General features: G+C 34.5%; 1 protein-coding gene across 24 annotated transcripts in view; it reads right to left on the reverse strand.

Annotated features, from left to right (window-relative positions):
- Positions 1-17103, reverse strand: part of Crem (cAMP responsive element modulator) — a 75860-nt gene that overhangs the window by 30538 nt on the left and 28219 nt on the right. For 12 of the 24 annotated variants that reach the window (XM_076832292.1, XM_076832290.1, XM_076832303.1 and 9 more), the window contains 3 exons: positions 4526-4672; positions 1568-1665; positions 1073-1215 (listed from right to left, as the gene is read on the reverse strand). In XM_076832292.1, coding sequence (XP_076688407.1) covers positions 1073-1215; positions 1568-1665; positions 4526-4672 — 388 coding nt within the window. Of the gene's footprint in view, positions 1-1072; positions 1216-1567; positions 1666-4525; positions 4673-13027; positions 13106-17103 lie in introns of those variants that run through there. The other 12 variants (XM_076832307.1, XM_076832300.1, XM_076832298.1 and 9 more) reach the window with 2 other exon arrangements.

Below are 17103 nucleotides of genomic sequence, written 5' to 3' on the forward strand. Positions count from 1 at the left end.
ATTAGGAGCCATAGATAAATGATACCTAATACTGACAGGTATCTGATAGAAGATGCCCAAAATCACCAAAGGAAAATTAATTTAACAATTTTATACTGCAAATCCATCACAAAAGAAAGTTCTAAAAAAAAATTAAAAATTAACGACTACATATGAAAGAATATAATTCATTTTAATAGACTTAAAATTTTTCTAGAGATTGTTACTTTTAAAGGGGAAAACAGAGAATATATCTACAATCTTAACACCTTATTTGGACAAACATGATTTAATATCACATCGTTTTCAATACTGACGTTGCTTACCCCACACCCCCGTCCCATCCTTTCCCCTTTCTTTTTCTTTGTCCTCTCTTTTTAAAAATTATTTTTCTGTATCTATCACTCTTCTTTTGAGGGGAAAGAAAAAACCTAGTATTTTAATTAGAGCAAAAATCACAGAATTAACAATCCATTAAAATGCACAAGACTAAATGTGAATGTATCTGTTTATTTAGAGCTTTTAGTGTGTAAAATCTCAAATAAAATAATCTATCCATTTGCTATAGTTTTAAAATTAAATAATTTTTTCTCTTTTGGAAAACTGAAACACAATTAACAGTAGAGAGTAGTGAAAACAGAATTACATTAAAACATAATTTAGAAAACATAGGGACCTCTTTTAGATTAGTAAGTATAATATGTTGTTGGTAACAAAAGCCAACAAAAGAATAAAATACAAACATTTATATCTTACATTTGCATTCATTATAAAGACCAAAAAAAGCAGTAACTTTCAAACTTTTACTTAAGGTGAATAAAACATAAATAGAAAAAAAAAACTCTCCTTTTATTTTTAACCCCAATTTTTCTATATTCAGCAATAAAATTTTTACTTTTCAAAAGTATATGACAGTTGTCAATACAAATCTCTCTCTTCTTTAACATGTACTTTTCATTCTAAGATATACAGTTCAGGTATTAATGATGCATTTTAAAATGAAACAATTTAATACCAAAACCAGAATTGCTTCAATAAAACTAGAGAAGACTTAAAGCTAGCACTGTATCATATTTAATCGCAGCATACATACTGTATTGCCCCGTGCTAGTCTGATATATGCTAGTCGGTACTGCCATGGTAGCGATGTTAGGTGGCGTTCCTTCTTCCTCTGATTTTTCTTCTTCAATTTTGGGAACACCAGGCACATCAGAGGAAAGTTCATTCAGTATTTTTCTAAAATACAATTTAACAACATAACTAATTAAGATACATAAATGAGACTTAAAAGAATTGCTTTGATCCATAATTTTTCTTCACAGTAGCACATGCCTGTAATCCCAGCTGAGGTTGAGGTAAGAGAATCAGAAGTTCAAAGCCAGCCTCAGGAACTTAGTGAGGGCCTAAGCAACTCAGTGAGACCCTGTCTTTAAATAAAATACAAAAAAATGGATGGGGATGTAGCTTAGTGATTGAGTGCCACTGGGTTCAATCACTGGACCAAAAAAATAAATAAGAATTAAAATGTAATGTAATTTTTCCACCTTCTTGGACAAAGTATCATTCTAGTAGTTAACAGTTAACTCACCTATAAGAGGGTCTTCGTGAAAGGATTTCTCTACGTTTATGAGAATCAATTACACCTTCTGTTTCTGCAGACTCATCTGTCTCTGCAATTGTTGCTACCTATAACATAAGATTTTCTGAAATGCATCATAAAATATAAGATTTTCCTCGTTAAAAAAATAAAATGGTAGTTAAGGGTCTTTGTGTACAACACTGAGCCAGGTGCTGTGGAGCCCCCAAACACAGTGAACCTGAATTTAAAAAGCTCATGATCTGGTTCAAGTAAGGAAAAACAAACACAAACATTAAAGTTGTTGGGAAAAAAAAGTATGGAAAGAAATGGTATAGATAATAAATACTATGAAAATGCAACAGAAAGAGTTGTTCAAATGTCAAGTGAGACTTCACTGGGAAGAGCAAAACATAAGATACGTCAGAGTCAAGATCCTAACCCTGAAAGTGCCCTTATAATTCCAGCAAGGAGTAAGTAAGCCAGTGACAGAGGCAGGAAAAAAGCCCTCAATTTCAATGTTGTTTTCTTTTCCCATTATTCCATAGCTGACTTGAGCTGGGTTTTCAAAATAGGTATTAGATAGGGCCAAAGGAGAAAAAACATTTAAATAAACAAGAGTATAAACCAGAATAAAGTTAGGATTTATATTACAAGGAAAGGGTAGGGTTTAATGGTGTTAAGTCTTAAAAATACAAATAAGGGATTTCTCCTTAAAAAGAAGGATCAGAATTTTGAGCATGATTTCATTTTTCAAGTCATATAAGAATACAATAATTGGATTGATAAAGTCGGAAAACTAATGAATTGCTACAACATGTCTGCTGTCAATATATTTAGTCATTTAACTGTGAGGGACTCGAGTAGCTGAGTTTACAAAACTCACTTTATTTAATACTACAATTACCTGAGAATTTGATTTGGAAAAAATCAAGAGGTTACTAAAATATCCAGAATGCATGCAAGAATGTATCATTGCTAAAGCCCATAAATATGTGTGTATATTTGCCTACACATATAACAACACAACGTCTGGTAATGGACACTCCACAAATAAGGGGAGCTTATGAAAAAAATATGCTGTTGCACTAGACAATCATAATATTACTACTAAAAATTTACCATTTTATACTGGGCTTTAATACATCTGTCATATAACCAATACCATAGCAACTCCCTTCTGTGAGGTAGGCTAGTATTTTACCCATTTTAGAAAGTTCAAGCAGGGAAATTATCTTTCCCAATGTCCAACATATAGAATTCTAAGATCCACCAGCACTTATTTCTACAAAGACAATTAAAACCATTAATTCAACAAAGATTTAAAAAGTCAAGTAATAAGACAATATTTTCTTCTAATACCAACCAAGTTAATACTAAGTTAAAATATCTGCACCCAAATAAAAGTAATAATACAAAGAAGAGTGTAAAATGACTTTCTTCCTTTATTATTAGAGTCAGAAAGAATTAGAAATTTTTGGAATCAAGGGTCACCTCAGAAAATAAAAGACAATGATGAGAATTTTACTTTTGAACAACTAGTAATGATTCCTAGGGCTGAGGTTGTGGCTCAGTGGTAGAGTGCTTGCCTATTATGTGTGAGGCACTAGGTTTAATCCTCAGCACCACATTAAATAAATAAATAAATAAAGGTATTGTGTTCATCTACAACTAAAAAAATTTAATTTAATTTAAAAAGAGCCGTGTGCAGTGGCACATTCCTGTAATCCCAGTGGCTCGGGAGGCTGAGACAGGAGAATCATAAGTTCAAAGCCAGGCTCAGCAACAGCAAGGTGCTTAGCAGTTCAGTGAGACCCTGTCTCTAAATAAAATACAAAAAATTGGGCTCAGGATGTGGCTCAGTGGCTGAGTGCCCCTGAGTTCAATCCCTAGTACCAATAATAATAATAATAATAATAATAATAATAATAATAATAAAGAAATGATACCTATACTGAAAAGATAACCAAGCTTTTAAATCATGTGGATTTATCACATCAAATGTCATGCTATAAGCCTCATTCTTATTCTGTGATACATCCTACTCAAATGTGCAGGTAAAGGATAAGACTAAGTACATGTATCTCAATTTTCTTCACAGATTTTTTTTTCTATCAATTGGGCTCAAATAATTTGAAATTTAAAGGATACTAACAAACTGACTTAAGAAATAAGTTTAGTAAATAAGAAAAGTATGCTTCTAAAATGCATAATTAATAATTCACATCTACAGATAAAAATGTTTTACCTTCAAGAAATGTTAAGGATTTGTAACAAATTTTGATAAATAGTACCATATATCTCTGGGTCACAACCACATTAACATGTACAAAAGCCAAGGTTTAATATGAATGAGGTACATGACATATAAACATAATACTCAAGTGACAGTAATACCATATCACTTTCAAGCTGGAGTGCTGCTCAGTGGTAGAATGTGTGATTAGCATGCATTAGGCCCTGGGTTCAATCCCTAGCACCAAAATAAATAAATAATATCATTATCACTTTCTAAGGATTACATACACTGAATTAAAAAAATTAAATTTCTACCCACCTACCAATGTGAGTATACACGAACACAGTATCAGTACTAAAATCTTTATATTACATATCAGACATCTTTCCCAAAGAACACTCAAGATACTTTAAAGTACCACTAGAGAGCTTTATTAAATAAATCTGAGTATGAGCACAGAACAACTTGAAGAAGACATGAACTGCTTATCTAGCGATTACTAATTCTGCAAATTAAAAGCAGACAACAAAAACTTCAACTTTTAAGTCAAATCATGGCACAGCATATGAAAAAAAAAAAGAAATCCCTTCAAACATCTAATTAAAAGATTTAAGTATAAAATATTCATAGAGAAAAATGATGATAAATGAATTAGTAGTAAAAAAAAAACAAAAAAGTCTCAAGAAAGTCAATGAGAAATAAACAACAAATCATCTAGGAAGGAAGCTAACCTGAACAGTCTGTATTTGTGGTGAATGAATAACCGATGGTTGTGGTGTCTGAATTACTCCCTGGACATGTACAGTTTGGCCCGAAGGTAACTGCACTAGAGTTACAGCTGGGGAGCCTCTTCCAGTGCCTGATCCAGCTACAGAAACCTGCAAAAATGATCATCATTGAGGATTAAAGCTGAACCTTAATTTGCTATTGTCTATTTTTAAGAAACACCACTCACTACTATGACTAACTTCTCTTTCTCCTGCTTCTAAGAAATGACAAATCAGCTGGGGTACTTACCATTAGGAGTTGGTCACTGTCCTGGAACTGTCATTCTCTGATGTGACAGATATTAAAGAACCCATGCTCCTCACTTTTGGTGCCCATGCTTCGATGGATAAGAATGTTCCAAGCACAAGGTTCTAAAGCAGTTAAACTACCTCACTACGACCTCATGACTACTAACAGTGACATCTTTTTGAGGCTAAAGTATAAAGTACCCCAACTTAAGAGAAATCGGAGATAAAATGTCAATATGGTGAATTTTTACACACATATGTATAAGTTCTATAATAATTCTAATACTATTTTAGATGTAAGCTGATACCCTGTCTCTATTTTAATAATAAGCCACAGTAATTTTTATGCCCCTATTATCACACAAAAAAGGTCTAGACCAAAGAAATTTCAGGTCCTTTCAAGCCCTAGTATCTCTGATGGAGAGAAAGCTCCTGCCTCAGAGCTGGCGTGGCCTCCTGGCACTCCTCCTTTCCCCAGAGACAGAGCATCCAAAGAGAGGACCAGAACTTCACTTAGCTTTAAGGAGAGAAGAAATGTAGTCATTAAGTTGCTCTTGTTTTCAACAGAGATCCCTACCAGCAAGACAAAATACCTCTACTCCTTTGAAACTGAAACCTGCTAAGTTTTTTAAGTAGTAAACAATTCTGTCCTACAGGCCAGTGTGATTTTAGAAATTTTGCTTCATTTCTCTAAGATTTACTATTCACTATGACTTACTCAAAACAGTCAAAGACCTTGGAAATGAAATAAGTCACTTGTTTCTTTCTTTCTATTTTTTGTACTGGGGATTGAATCCACTTAGTCACATCCCCAGCCCTTTTTGTATTTTATTTTGAGACAGGGTCTCCCTAAGTTACTGAGGCTGGCTTTGAACTTACGATCCTCCTACCTCAGCCTCCTGAGCTGCCGGGATTATAGGTATATGCCACCATGCCTAGAAAGCCACTTGTTTCTACCAAGAGTGGTAGCAGAACCAAAAGATATTAGTTTTTGAAGGAAGCCTCTGTGTGTAATGTCACCTTTAAAGAATACCAATGATTTACAATCTGCTTTACTAGTATTTCAAAAGGCATTAAAAATTGGGTTTACAACAGTAAGATTTATTTATGTCATTCACCTAGAAAGCAAATTTCTCTGGCAGTGTAAAAGTTAAAAATCTTTTATCCATACAAGGTAAGTATGTGTTGAGCATTATACTAGTCTCACTAAGGTAAAGCACAGAATTGATAAAAGACCTAAGAAACAGTAGCACACCGAAAAGTATAGAACAAATTGCTTCTCTTTATGGACCATGAATGTTTTCAGAATACAGATTTGAAAGATCGGTGTGGACGTGAACAGTAAGTGAAGGTTTTGTGTGGAAGTCAGAGCTTGAGCCAGACCTTGATCTGAGCTAGGTAACAGTTGGACATACAGCAAAAAATGACGGGGCAGGGGAGATTAATATGCAGGCCAAGAGCCAGTTTCAGCTTGCCTTGCCCTCTCATTGTCTACCTTAGACTTTAAGGGAGAGAAAAAAAAATCCCATATTGAACCAGCAGATTTAACAATTATACAAATTAAAAAGAAAAAAAAATGGTTATATTTTACAAGTGTTCTCGGCACAAAAGGCAACTTTGTATGAATTATAAAAAAATACCCATCTCTGTGTTGACTAATTACCAAAGGTCTCCCTTTTCTCCAAACAACTAGTTCTCAAACCTTTTAATATCAGAACACTTTTACACTTAAAATTTGCTAGGAATTTTAAGGAAGTTTTATTTTTATGATTTATATCCAGGTTAAGTGTTGGTAAACACTTAATAACCACAGTTAGGCATGGGGGAACACACATGTGATCCCAGATACTCAGGAGGCTGAGGCAGGAAGATCACCAAATTTGAGGCGAGCTTCGACAACTTAGCAAGACCCTGTCTCAAAATAAAATTAAAATGGCTAGGGATGTAGCTCAGTTGTAAAGTGCTTGCTTGGCATGTGTGAGGCCCTGAGTCTGATCCCTAACACACACACACACACACACACACACACACACACACACTTAATAACCAGATCTTGTGAAGGGGGAACCCTGTTTTGTGGCTTTTGCTGATTTTTATGATATAAACACTCATACTATGGAGTATTTGAAGCTACCAATGAAGATACTAGACACAAAATTGGAAAAAGATGTACACAACTGGCCTATGCAAGACATTAAAAGCCTGCTTCAGCACTCCACTGGTTTCTGTTTTGGTGTGTTTGTTTGCAGTACTGGTGATTGATCCCAGAGCCTTGTGCATGCTAGGCAAGCACTCTACTTCCAAGTTACATTCTCAGCCCTTAATATATACTGTATTTTGAGACAGGGTCTTGCTAAATTGCCAGGCTAGCCTCAAATTTATAATCTTCCTGCTTCTAACTCCCTAGCAGCTGGGATTACAGAAATGCACCACCACACCAGGCTTCCTCTGATTTTATCCACAGAAATATAATATCATAATAGAAATTACAGACTATTTTAAAAATGTTTAGTAATTCATTTCCAAATAATAAGTCCCTTACATGCTAACATAATCACATTTTAAGAACAACAATTACATTTTACAAAGCAAACAAAAGATATTTAATGAACTATTTTTACATTCTTACAAATACCCACCTTTTTGTTTTTTTAATTTTTAGCTGGGCCGGGTGACTCATGCCTGTAATCCCAGTGACTTGGGAGGCTGAGGCAGGAAGACCGAGAGATCAAACCCAGTCTCAGCAACTTAGCAAAGTCCTAAGCAACTCAGCGAGACCCTGTCTCTAATACAAAATATTAAAAAGGACTGGGGATATGGCTTCATGCTTAAGCACCCCCAAGTTCAATCTCTAGTATCAAAACAATTTTTTTTTTAGTTAAAGATGGACACAATACCTTAATTTTGTTTATTTTTTTAAACTTTTTTTTGAAAATAGAATTTTTTTTTTTAATATTTTATTTTTTAGTTTTCGGCGGACACAACATCTTTGTTTGTATGTGGTGCTGAGGATCCAACCCGGGCTGCACGCATGCCAGGCGAGCGTGCTACCGCTTGAACCACATCCCCAGCCCCTTGTTTATTTATTAATATTTATTTATTACTTGTAGTTGGATGCAATACCTTTATTTTATTTATTTTTATGTGGTGCTTAGGATTGAACCCAGGACTTCGCATGCACTAGGCGAGCGCTCCACCACTGAGCCACAAACCCAGCCCTTATTTATTTATTTTTACGTGGTGCTGAAGATCAAACATAGTAGTGCCTCACAAATGCTAAGCAAGTGCTCTACCTACACACTGAGCCCCAATCACAGCCCTACAAATTCCTTTAATGTCCAGTTAACGGAAGATACTAATATCTACTTTTGCCATGAGTCTGTTACATGTTGTGTTAGTTGGTATGTAAAAAAAATCTGGGCCTGATATAGATAACATGATTTTAAAAGGGAATAGTATTAAAATAGCTTTTACTTGTTTTATTGATTGATTGATTGATTGATTGATTGATGCTGGGGAGGAGCTCAAGGCCCCAGTCACATTCTGCAAGTTTTCTACTAATGAGCCACATTCCCAACCCTTTCACGCCCCCAGTCCTTTTTTAAATTTTATTTTGAGATAGGTCTTAATGGGGCTGGAGATGTGGCTCAAGCGGTAGCACGCTTGCCTGGCATGCGTGCGGCCCGGGTTCGATCCTCAGCACCACATACAAAGATGTTGTGTCCGCCAAGAACAGAAAAAAAAAAAAAAAAGAGATAGGTCTTAATTAAGTTATATATGACAGTAGAATGCATTTATGCACTTTGATATACATAGATGGGATATAATTTCTCATTTTTCAGAGCATACAAGTTGTAGAGTCAAATTAGTTATGCAGTCACATATATACATAAGATATAATGTCTGTTATGTTCTACTTTCCTTCATATTCCCACATCTCCATCCCCTCCCCTCCCTTCACTTCCCTCTACTTAATCTAAGGAACTCTATTCTTCTCTAGTACCCACCCCCAACATTGTGAATTAAGCATCCACATTCAGCCTTTGTTTTTTTAGTGGGGGAATTGGCTTATTTCACCTAGCATGATATTCTCCAATTCCATCCATTTACTGGCAAATGCCATAATTTCATTCTTTAAAGCTGAGTAATATTCTACTGAATTTATATATCATATTTTCTTTATCCATCTACTGAAGGACACATAGGTTGATTCCACAGTTTAGCTATTGTGAATTGAGCTGCTATAAATATTGGTGTGGCTGCATCACTGTGGTATGCTGATTTTAGGTCCTTTGGGTATAAATCGAGGAGTGGGATAGCTGGGTCAAATGGTGGATCCATTCCAAGTTTTCTGAGGAATAGAGATATAGTCTTGCTAGGTTTCTTAAGCTGACCTTGAATTTGTGATCTTCCTGCTTCATCCTCCTCCCAAGTTGCTAGGATTACAGGCATGTGTTACTGCACTCTTATAATAGCTTTCCCAGAAAACATAGATAATCTTTTTTGATAAACGTCAAAACTGGACAAGTGGAAGTTTTCAAAGTTTAGTTGCAATGTGCAATCTGAAACCCTATCACTTACATCAAAACCCACTAGTTTGAGCTGGGGTTGTAGCTCAGTAAAAGAGCACTTGCCTAGCGTGTGAGGCACTGGGGTTGATTTTCAGCACCACATATAAATAAATAAAATAAAGGTCCAGAGACAACAAAAAAATATATATTAAAAAAAAATACTGTCTATCACTTACTTTGGATGGATCTTTTACCCATTCAAGATTTTGTTAACATCATGCACTAGTTATTCGGGAAACTTTGGCTTAGATTGTCCAAATGCTGACGTATTTTATGACACACTGTCAGAAATCAATTCACTAAAACAGCACAAACTTCATCAGAAAACTGCAAATACTGTCACAATAGCAGATGCAGGTTTTCCAAATTTTAAAATTTCTGCTTAAAACCCTGAATTTGATTATTGCCAATAAACACTTGTCCTTAAAGTGACAAGCTCACTTCACTTGGTTTTTGAGAAAATACCTTCAATTTTAAATAACCATAATCTGGTTGTTAGTCATTTTTTTGAGAAAAAAAATTATGTACAAACAAAACCCAGCCAATTCGCCTTGCTATTCAAACAATAACACGTTTCCTCAACAACATCATTGTCTTCAGTATACAACAGAAGTGCTTTCTGTGAACATTCTACTTCATGACATAGATATTAGAATAATATGTACTCAGGGTCAAGATTTAAGCAACTGGGCTGGGGATGTGGCTCAAGTGGTAGCGCGCTCGCCTGGCATGCGTGCGGCCTGGGTTCGATCCTCAGCACCACATACAGACAAAGATGTTGTGTCCGCCGATAACTAAAAAATAAATATTAAAAAAAAAAATTCTCTCTCTCTCTCTCTCTCTCTCTCTCTCTCCCCTCTCTCTTAAAAAAAAAAAAAAAAGATTTAAGCAACTGACAATTTTTACTGCTTCATTGAGGATGTTCTTAACTGAAACTGGTTTTGTTTTAACTGCAAGCGAATTGCAAGCGAATGGCAGTTAAGAATACAATGATTGGGCTGGGGTTAGAGCTCAGTAGCAGAGCCCTGAGCACTTGCCTAGCATGTGGGAGGCCCTGGGTTGGATTCCCAGTACTTTAAAAAAAGAAAAAAGACGAAGAAGAAGTGGGGGAGGGAAAGAATATGATACTCATACAGGTCAATGCCACTGATTTGATTGAAGCTAAGACCACTATTTTACCCAATATTGTTTTTGTATCATTAGTGCAAATGTTGAAATATCTTAGTATTGTAAAAAAATAAATAAATAAAAGTGGTGCCCTAGCAAACCTTCTGAAAGCATCTTCAGCTTCTTACCCAAGGTTCTGTGCATCACACATTGAAAAGTGGTGCTCTAAACTAACATATCCCCTATACCCTGACTTTCAGTTTAAAGAATAGAGTGGCAAAACAGGCTGAGATTTCAGCTCCAATGCAGTATAGCCAAAACACTCATGTCCAGTAAGCCTGATAGAAGCTCATATGTCAGAGACTGGCAAGATATAAATTAAGCTTTCTAACTTATATAAAATATGAAAGAAAAAAGCCAAAAAGATTTTGTCCCCCAAAAAAGGCTTGATTGCCCAGCTACTATCATTTTAGAGGAGGGAGACAAACTTTACAATTAGATTTGTGGGCTAGCTCCCTAGATTATATGGTGCTCCTCTGTTCTTGTCCTTCGACCACCATGTGTATGGGTCATCTGGAGGGAAGTAGGAAGGGTATAAATATTTGCTTTTCCTTTACTAGATTTTTTTTTTTTTAATGGGGTCTCACTATTTTTCCAAGGCTGATCTTGAACTTCCTGACACAAGTGATCTTCCCATCTCAACCTTTCAAGGTGCCTGGCTAGTGGTGGAAAATTGTAAGACGTTACATTTCCCCAAGTCAAAAGATTTTCTCTGTAGAATTAAAGAGTTCTCAGAGATACTCTGTCAGATACCAAGTGACTCTCAATGTTTTGCTTTGAAAAATACATATAGAGAGTAAAATATCTGAAAACAATGAACTTAAAATGGAAGGAGCGGGGGAACCCAAGAATACTATGAGTATGCCCCAAAGTGGACCTGTGGACTAGGGTGGCAGGTAGTGTAGTGCCCATATTAAATTTCTGTGGGGAAATGCTCTAGCTTCAAACAGATGAGATTATTTTGAAGAACTAGAAAAACAATTCAAGAACAACTCATAGACTTTTGTTAAATATAAATCTTGCTTTCAGTTACTTTAGCTGTCTTTCAAGTACAGTTCTCATTACTTTATTAAACAATAGATCTACCAAAAATGGATTAGTGTCAAAAAAACCTGCTGCAGAAAAGGATGCTCTCCTAACATAGACTATACTCCTAGAATTCTGGAAATAACCAACATGGATTCCATAACTGCAAAGAAAATTCTGTTATGTCCAAATTCTGGACAGTGTAGAGGCTCATAAGACAACTTTCTTAAAACTGTTAAAATAAATTCTGAGAAACAGCACAAATAATATACCCTAAACCTTAGAATTCATGTATATCCTTTAAAAAAGCTGTCAATCTGTATTCTCACTGACTTCACCAAAACTGAGGAAGCAATAAGTATTAAGCCTATAACTGTATTGAGTTTATAGGCTAAACATCATTATTAGTCATTAAAAAATTAATATGGCTCCCTGCCCTTAACATCTGAGCATTATTATTATTTATTATACTGATCGCATGGGTTACTCTGCCCTCAATGTATGGTACATAAATAGCACAGAAGTAGTAAGAGTGATGATTCAAGAACATATATATGCATGATGCCCCCCAAAGCCAAACAAAAGGGTAAGTAAAGAAGCATCATTTTGCTTTGGGTAAGATGACAGATGCAGTTAGGCAGGTAAGGATTAAAGCAAGGTAGGACAATCAGGTTAAAATGTTTACTAGGCAAGGAGAATTAAGGGAATGACTATTGGCTTAGAGCTCAGAAAAGAAATAATGATTTGAAAAACAAAAGAAAGATCTGAATAATACTGACAAACAGCAATCTATAAGGAATACGATAATTTATTTGCAATGTACAAATAGGATTCTCAAAAAGCTCTGGAAACAGAAAGGTTTCAGTTGAACTAACACATGTTAACCACAGGCAGAAATGGACAACTCTCTCTGACATCAAACATTCATCCTAAGACTTTTTTATAAGTAAAAAAATTCAATGGAATACACTGTATTTATGAATTAACTCATTCTTATTTATTCAACAATATTTCCTGGAAGCCTGCTGTGTGTTTAGACAGTGGGGATTTAGCAGTGAACCAGAAAAGTCCCTGCCCTTCCAGATTAGGAGGAAAAAAAGGATGAAGAAACAAATGCATAATTTTGGGTGCTGCTCAATTCTTTAGAGAAAAATTAAGCAGGATAAGGGATTGGAGAGTGACAAGGTAGGGGGAGTGTGAAAGGGAGATATTTGTGTGGAAAGTTTAATGTCTCAGAAGAGTAGACATCTGCACAAAAAGCATAAAGAGAAATCTGAAGAGAAGGAGAAAGTGACAGTAAGATCTAGAAGTGTATTCATCACATTCCAATAACCAAGTAGGCAAGTGCTAAGACAATTTAAAAATCATTCAAAGAACATATTTTATAACTTTATACCTCTTTTTATGAGGCTTTAAAACTATGAACAATGAATTCAGAGTAGATAATATTTACCTTTTTTTCCAGATCCCCTGAAGAATAATCTTCTTCTATAGGATGCCTGAAACATAGATTATGCTGATGCCACCACATCCACTGAAAATCCCACTACAGACAGTAGTTAATCTGAAGAAATAGGTTAAGGTGATGCCTTACTTGGCTTTGCAATTAAAAAAATCCTAATAATGACGCTTAAAACTGGGAAAACCTCACAATGTTGTAACACAGCATTTGATTAGCACCTAGTAGACTAGCTCCAATCTGTAGCTAGGTTCCCTCACGATGGGGTTTATGATGTCACAGTACAGCTGTGAATGTCACAGAGCTACTGGGCCTACATTCAAGACAGTTAATAAAGGACTAAAAAGATGTGAATTGACAATATAGCAGACTACTCTATCAACTCTGCTGCAAGCAAAATCAAATCTCCAGATCAACTAGTTTAATGTCAAGGACTATAATGAAAATCCATTAACAATCTAAGCAAAATATTGAAAGCTATCTTGATTTCTGGGTATTAAAACAGAATTCAACTATCTTTTTCTTCTTTGAAAAAAACAGTGTTTAAAAAATCTCAAAAATGTTAAGGTTGAAACAGGAAAACAAAACTAATATTAATTGAATACTTAATGAAGATGCAAAACGCCTTGCTTTCTAAAACACTAATATTTACTTGGGCCAAATGAAGACAAATACAAACTGGAAATCCAAAAGACAGAGTTAGTCCTCATTTCAGCATGTTAAGTGATTTCTTTCCCATTTAGCATTTTTGGGGGGCAGAGTTGTTTAGGGTTTTTTGTTTTTTTTTTTTTTTTTGATAGCAAAATCAATGGAGTTAAATTTTACTTAGTTTTACCTTGAGTATATAAACCGAAAATTTCTGTTAATAAAACTAGTCATGTATGAGACTAATATTTTATGTCTACTATCTGTAATAATTCTAAAGAACTATTGCCTTAAATTTTTTTTTAAATATTTTTTTAGTTGTACATGGACACAATACCTTTATTTATTTGGTGCTGAGGATCAAACCCAGTGCCTCACAAATGCTAGGCAAGTGCTGTACTACTGAGCTACAAACCCAGCCCCTCAAACATTTTTTTGCATGTATACCTAAGGCTTAAATAAATATTATCTGAAACCTATAATCTGAATAAAATGGGGAAGGTGGTCACTGTTTCTGGTATTGTAAATATAAATGGACAAATTTTATGTCCCTAAAACATTTACTTTTTGAAATCAAAGCAAATATCATAATCAAGCTAGTCTTAATTATACATATATAGTTTAAAGATTCTATTTTGATAATGTTCTTAGCATATATATATATTTCACCCCCCCCAGCCAATCCTTATAGTATCCTGAATTTTCTATTTACAGTATTTGGAACATCACTTTATATTCTAACTACTATGAGATATTTAATGTACATCATTCATATAGATGTATATATGTATTATGTGTGTGTGTGTATGTGTGTGTATGTGTGTGTGTGTGTGTGTGTGTGTGTGTGTGTGTGTATATATTTGGGGGGTGGTACCAGAAATTGAATTCAGGGGCACTAGACCACTGAGCCACAACCCTAGCCTTATTTTGTATTTTAGTTAGAGACAGTGTTTCACTGAGTTGCTTAGTGCCTTGCTAAACTGCTGAAGCTGGCTTTGAACTCATGATCTTTCTGTCTCAGCCTCCCGAGCCACTGGGATTATAGGCGTGCACAACCACACCCGGCTACATCACATATTTTAAAAAGTATTTTGAAAATGCATATGGTCTGATACAATTCAAAAATCTTTTAACTCTAGAACTTTTATTTTTAAAATTTATTTATTTATTTATTCTTTTTTGGGGGGAGGGGCAGTGCTAAGGATTAAATACAGGGCCTTGAGCATGCTAGACAAGCATTCTACAACTGAGCCAGCCCTTCAGAATTTTTATTTCATCAGGTACTAGGGAATTGAGCCCAAAGGCCCTTCACCACTGAGCTAAATCCCCACACCCTTGTCTTTTGAGACAGGGTCTCCCTAAATTGCTCAGGCTGCCCTGAAAATTGTGATCCTTCTGCCTCAGCCTCCTGAGTAGCTGGGATTACAGGCATGCACCAACCATACCTGGCCCCCTAGAACCTTTAAAAGCCAATCTTGTATTTGATTTCATTAAGACTGAAACTGATCATAATTCACTAGCCAAATGTATTACAGAATAATAAATGTACATAGAAAAGTAGGTTATAGTGTGATCCCGAGCCCCAAACAGCTATTATACTGAAAACATCTTTATAAGACCAAACAGTGAATGTTAAAATTGTTCTTAATAACAGATAATTTCTAATGATGTATGGAAATGGCATACCCAAAGCCAGAAATCACATAATAAATGCCTAAAACCCACTTGTCCAAAGTTTCATGTTAATCTTTATTTCTGACCTAAATCAACTATTTATAGCAATGTATATTAAAGAGTCAAAATGAAATTAATTTGTGTTATTCTACTGCATTTCTTCTATCACTTGGTATAACTTGAAAATACTGATTTGGCAAAAAAAAGAAAAAAGAAAAGAAAAAAAACCCTTAAAATAGTGATAATACAACGCATCCATACAGTGGAATATTGTATTCAAACTATAAAAGGAAGAAAAATCTTGTCACATGCTACATGGGTGAACATTGAGAAAATTATGTTAAGTAAACCAGTAACAAAAAGAAAAATACTATGGTTACAGGTATAGGAGGAAGCTAGTCAAATTCATAGAAGTATAAAGTAGAATGTGTTTACAAGGGACTAGGGGAAAGTAAAAAGGTAAAAAATTGTGTGATAGGTACAGAGTTTCACATTTACAAGATGAAAAACTTCAGTATGCTTAAAAATGGTTAAGACTGTAAACTTTGCTATGTTTTTTTTTAAATCAGAATTTTTTAAAAAATAGTAATAAATGGTTTCTAATTTAGTGGGTACAGCTTCTTGCAAGGAAAACTCTTAAATTCATTTTGTTAAACAATGAGAATGATTTCCTTATCTTTGTATGTATGTGTGTGTGTGCAGCCAAGGATCAGACCCAGGGCCTCATACACTTCGGGCAAATGCTCTACCACTGAGTTACATTTCCCAGTCCTCTCCTCATCTTATAAAGTATAATTCTAAAGCTACAGACACTCACATACTCCTGGTCCCAGAACAGATAGAATGGCTACTGATGTCAGGAATTATAAGGAAATGATTATTAATACATCAAAATTAACAAAATTTTAACTTTCTATGTTCTTGACATACTCAAGGTTTGATGCTAAATTGGGATTGAAATATGAAAATAACTATTTTGCCACTGAATAATGGAGTAAACATGTACAGTATATAATATCTATATGTATATCTTATACATACTATATAGTAATTGTTACATATACATGTATTATTATATATGATATACAAATATATTTACACAATACTATATATTCTAGTTTATGTTATATAGAGAGTAACTATATATAAAGAGTATACATTTATTATTACTAATTGCTAACGATGGATTTTTCTAGGTGATGCTCTCTAAAATTGGTTCAACTAAGGACATCAATATTGTAGGAAATAAATGGTGGAAAGGTTAATGAAATCTAAAGCCAAACTGGCTGTGTTTAACACACTTAGAATAGTGCTTGGCACAAAGTTGAGTCTTCAATAAACACTTATTTTTGTTATTTTTACTATTGTTACATTTCATTTTCTATAAAGTGGAGCTTAAATAATATAATATTAAACCCATTGATTTGGAAGGATTAACATTCTTTTAAAAAACTTACCCAAAATGGAAGAGAATCAAAGATACATATGAAAATCAAAATCTGAACAAATTTAGCAAGATTCTCAAAAAATAAAAAGGGCTGAGTATGTAGCTCTGTGGTAGAGCACCTCTGGGTTCAGTCCCTAGTACTGAAAAACACATTTCAAAAACACATTAAATTAAATTAAATTTAATTTAATTTTTAAATTAAAAAAAAATTATAGTTGGACACAATACCTTTATTTTATTTATTCATTTATTATTTTTTTGTATGTGGTGCTAAGGATCGAATCCAGTGCCTTGCATGTGCTAG

Source organism: Callospermophilus lateralis, chromosome 13, assembly GCF_048772815.1.
Source record: "Callospermophilus lateralis isolate mCalLat2 chromosome 13, mCalLat2.hap1, whole genome shotgun sequence".
Taxonomy (NCBI): Eukaryota; Metazoa; Chordata; class Mammalia; order Rodentia; family Sciuridae; genus Callospermophilus; species Callospermophilus lateralis.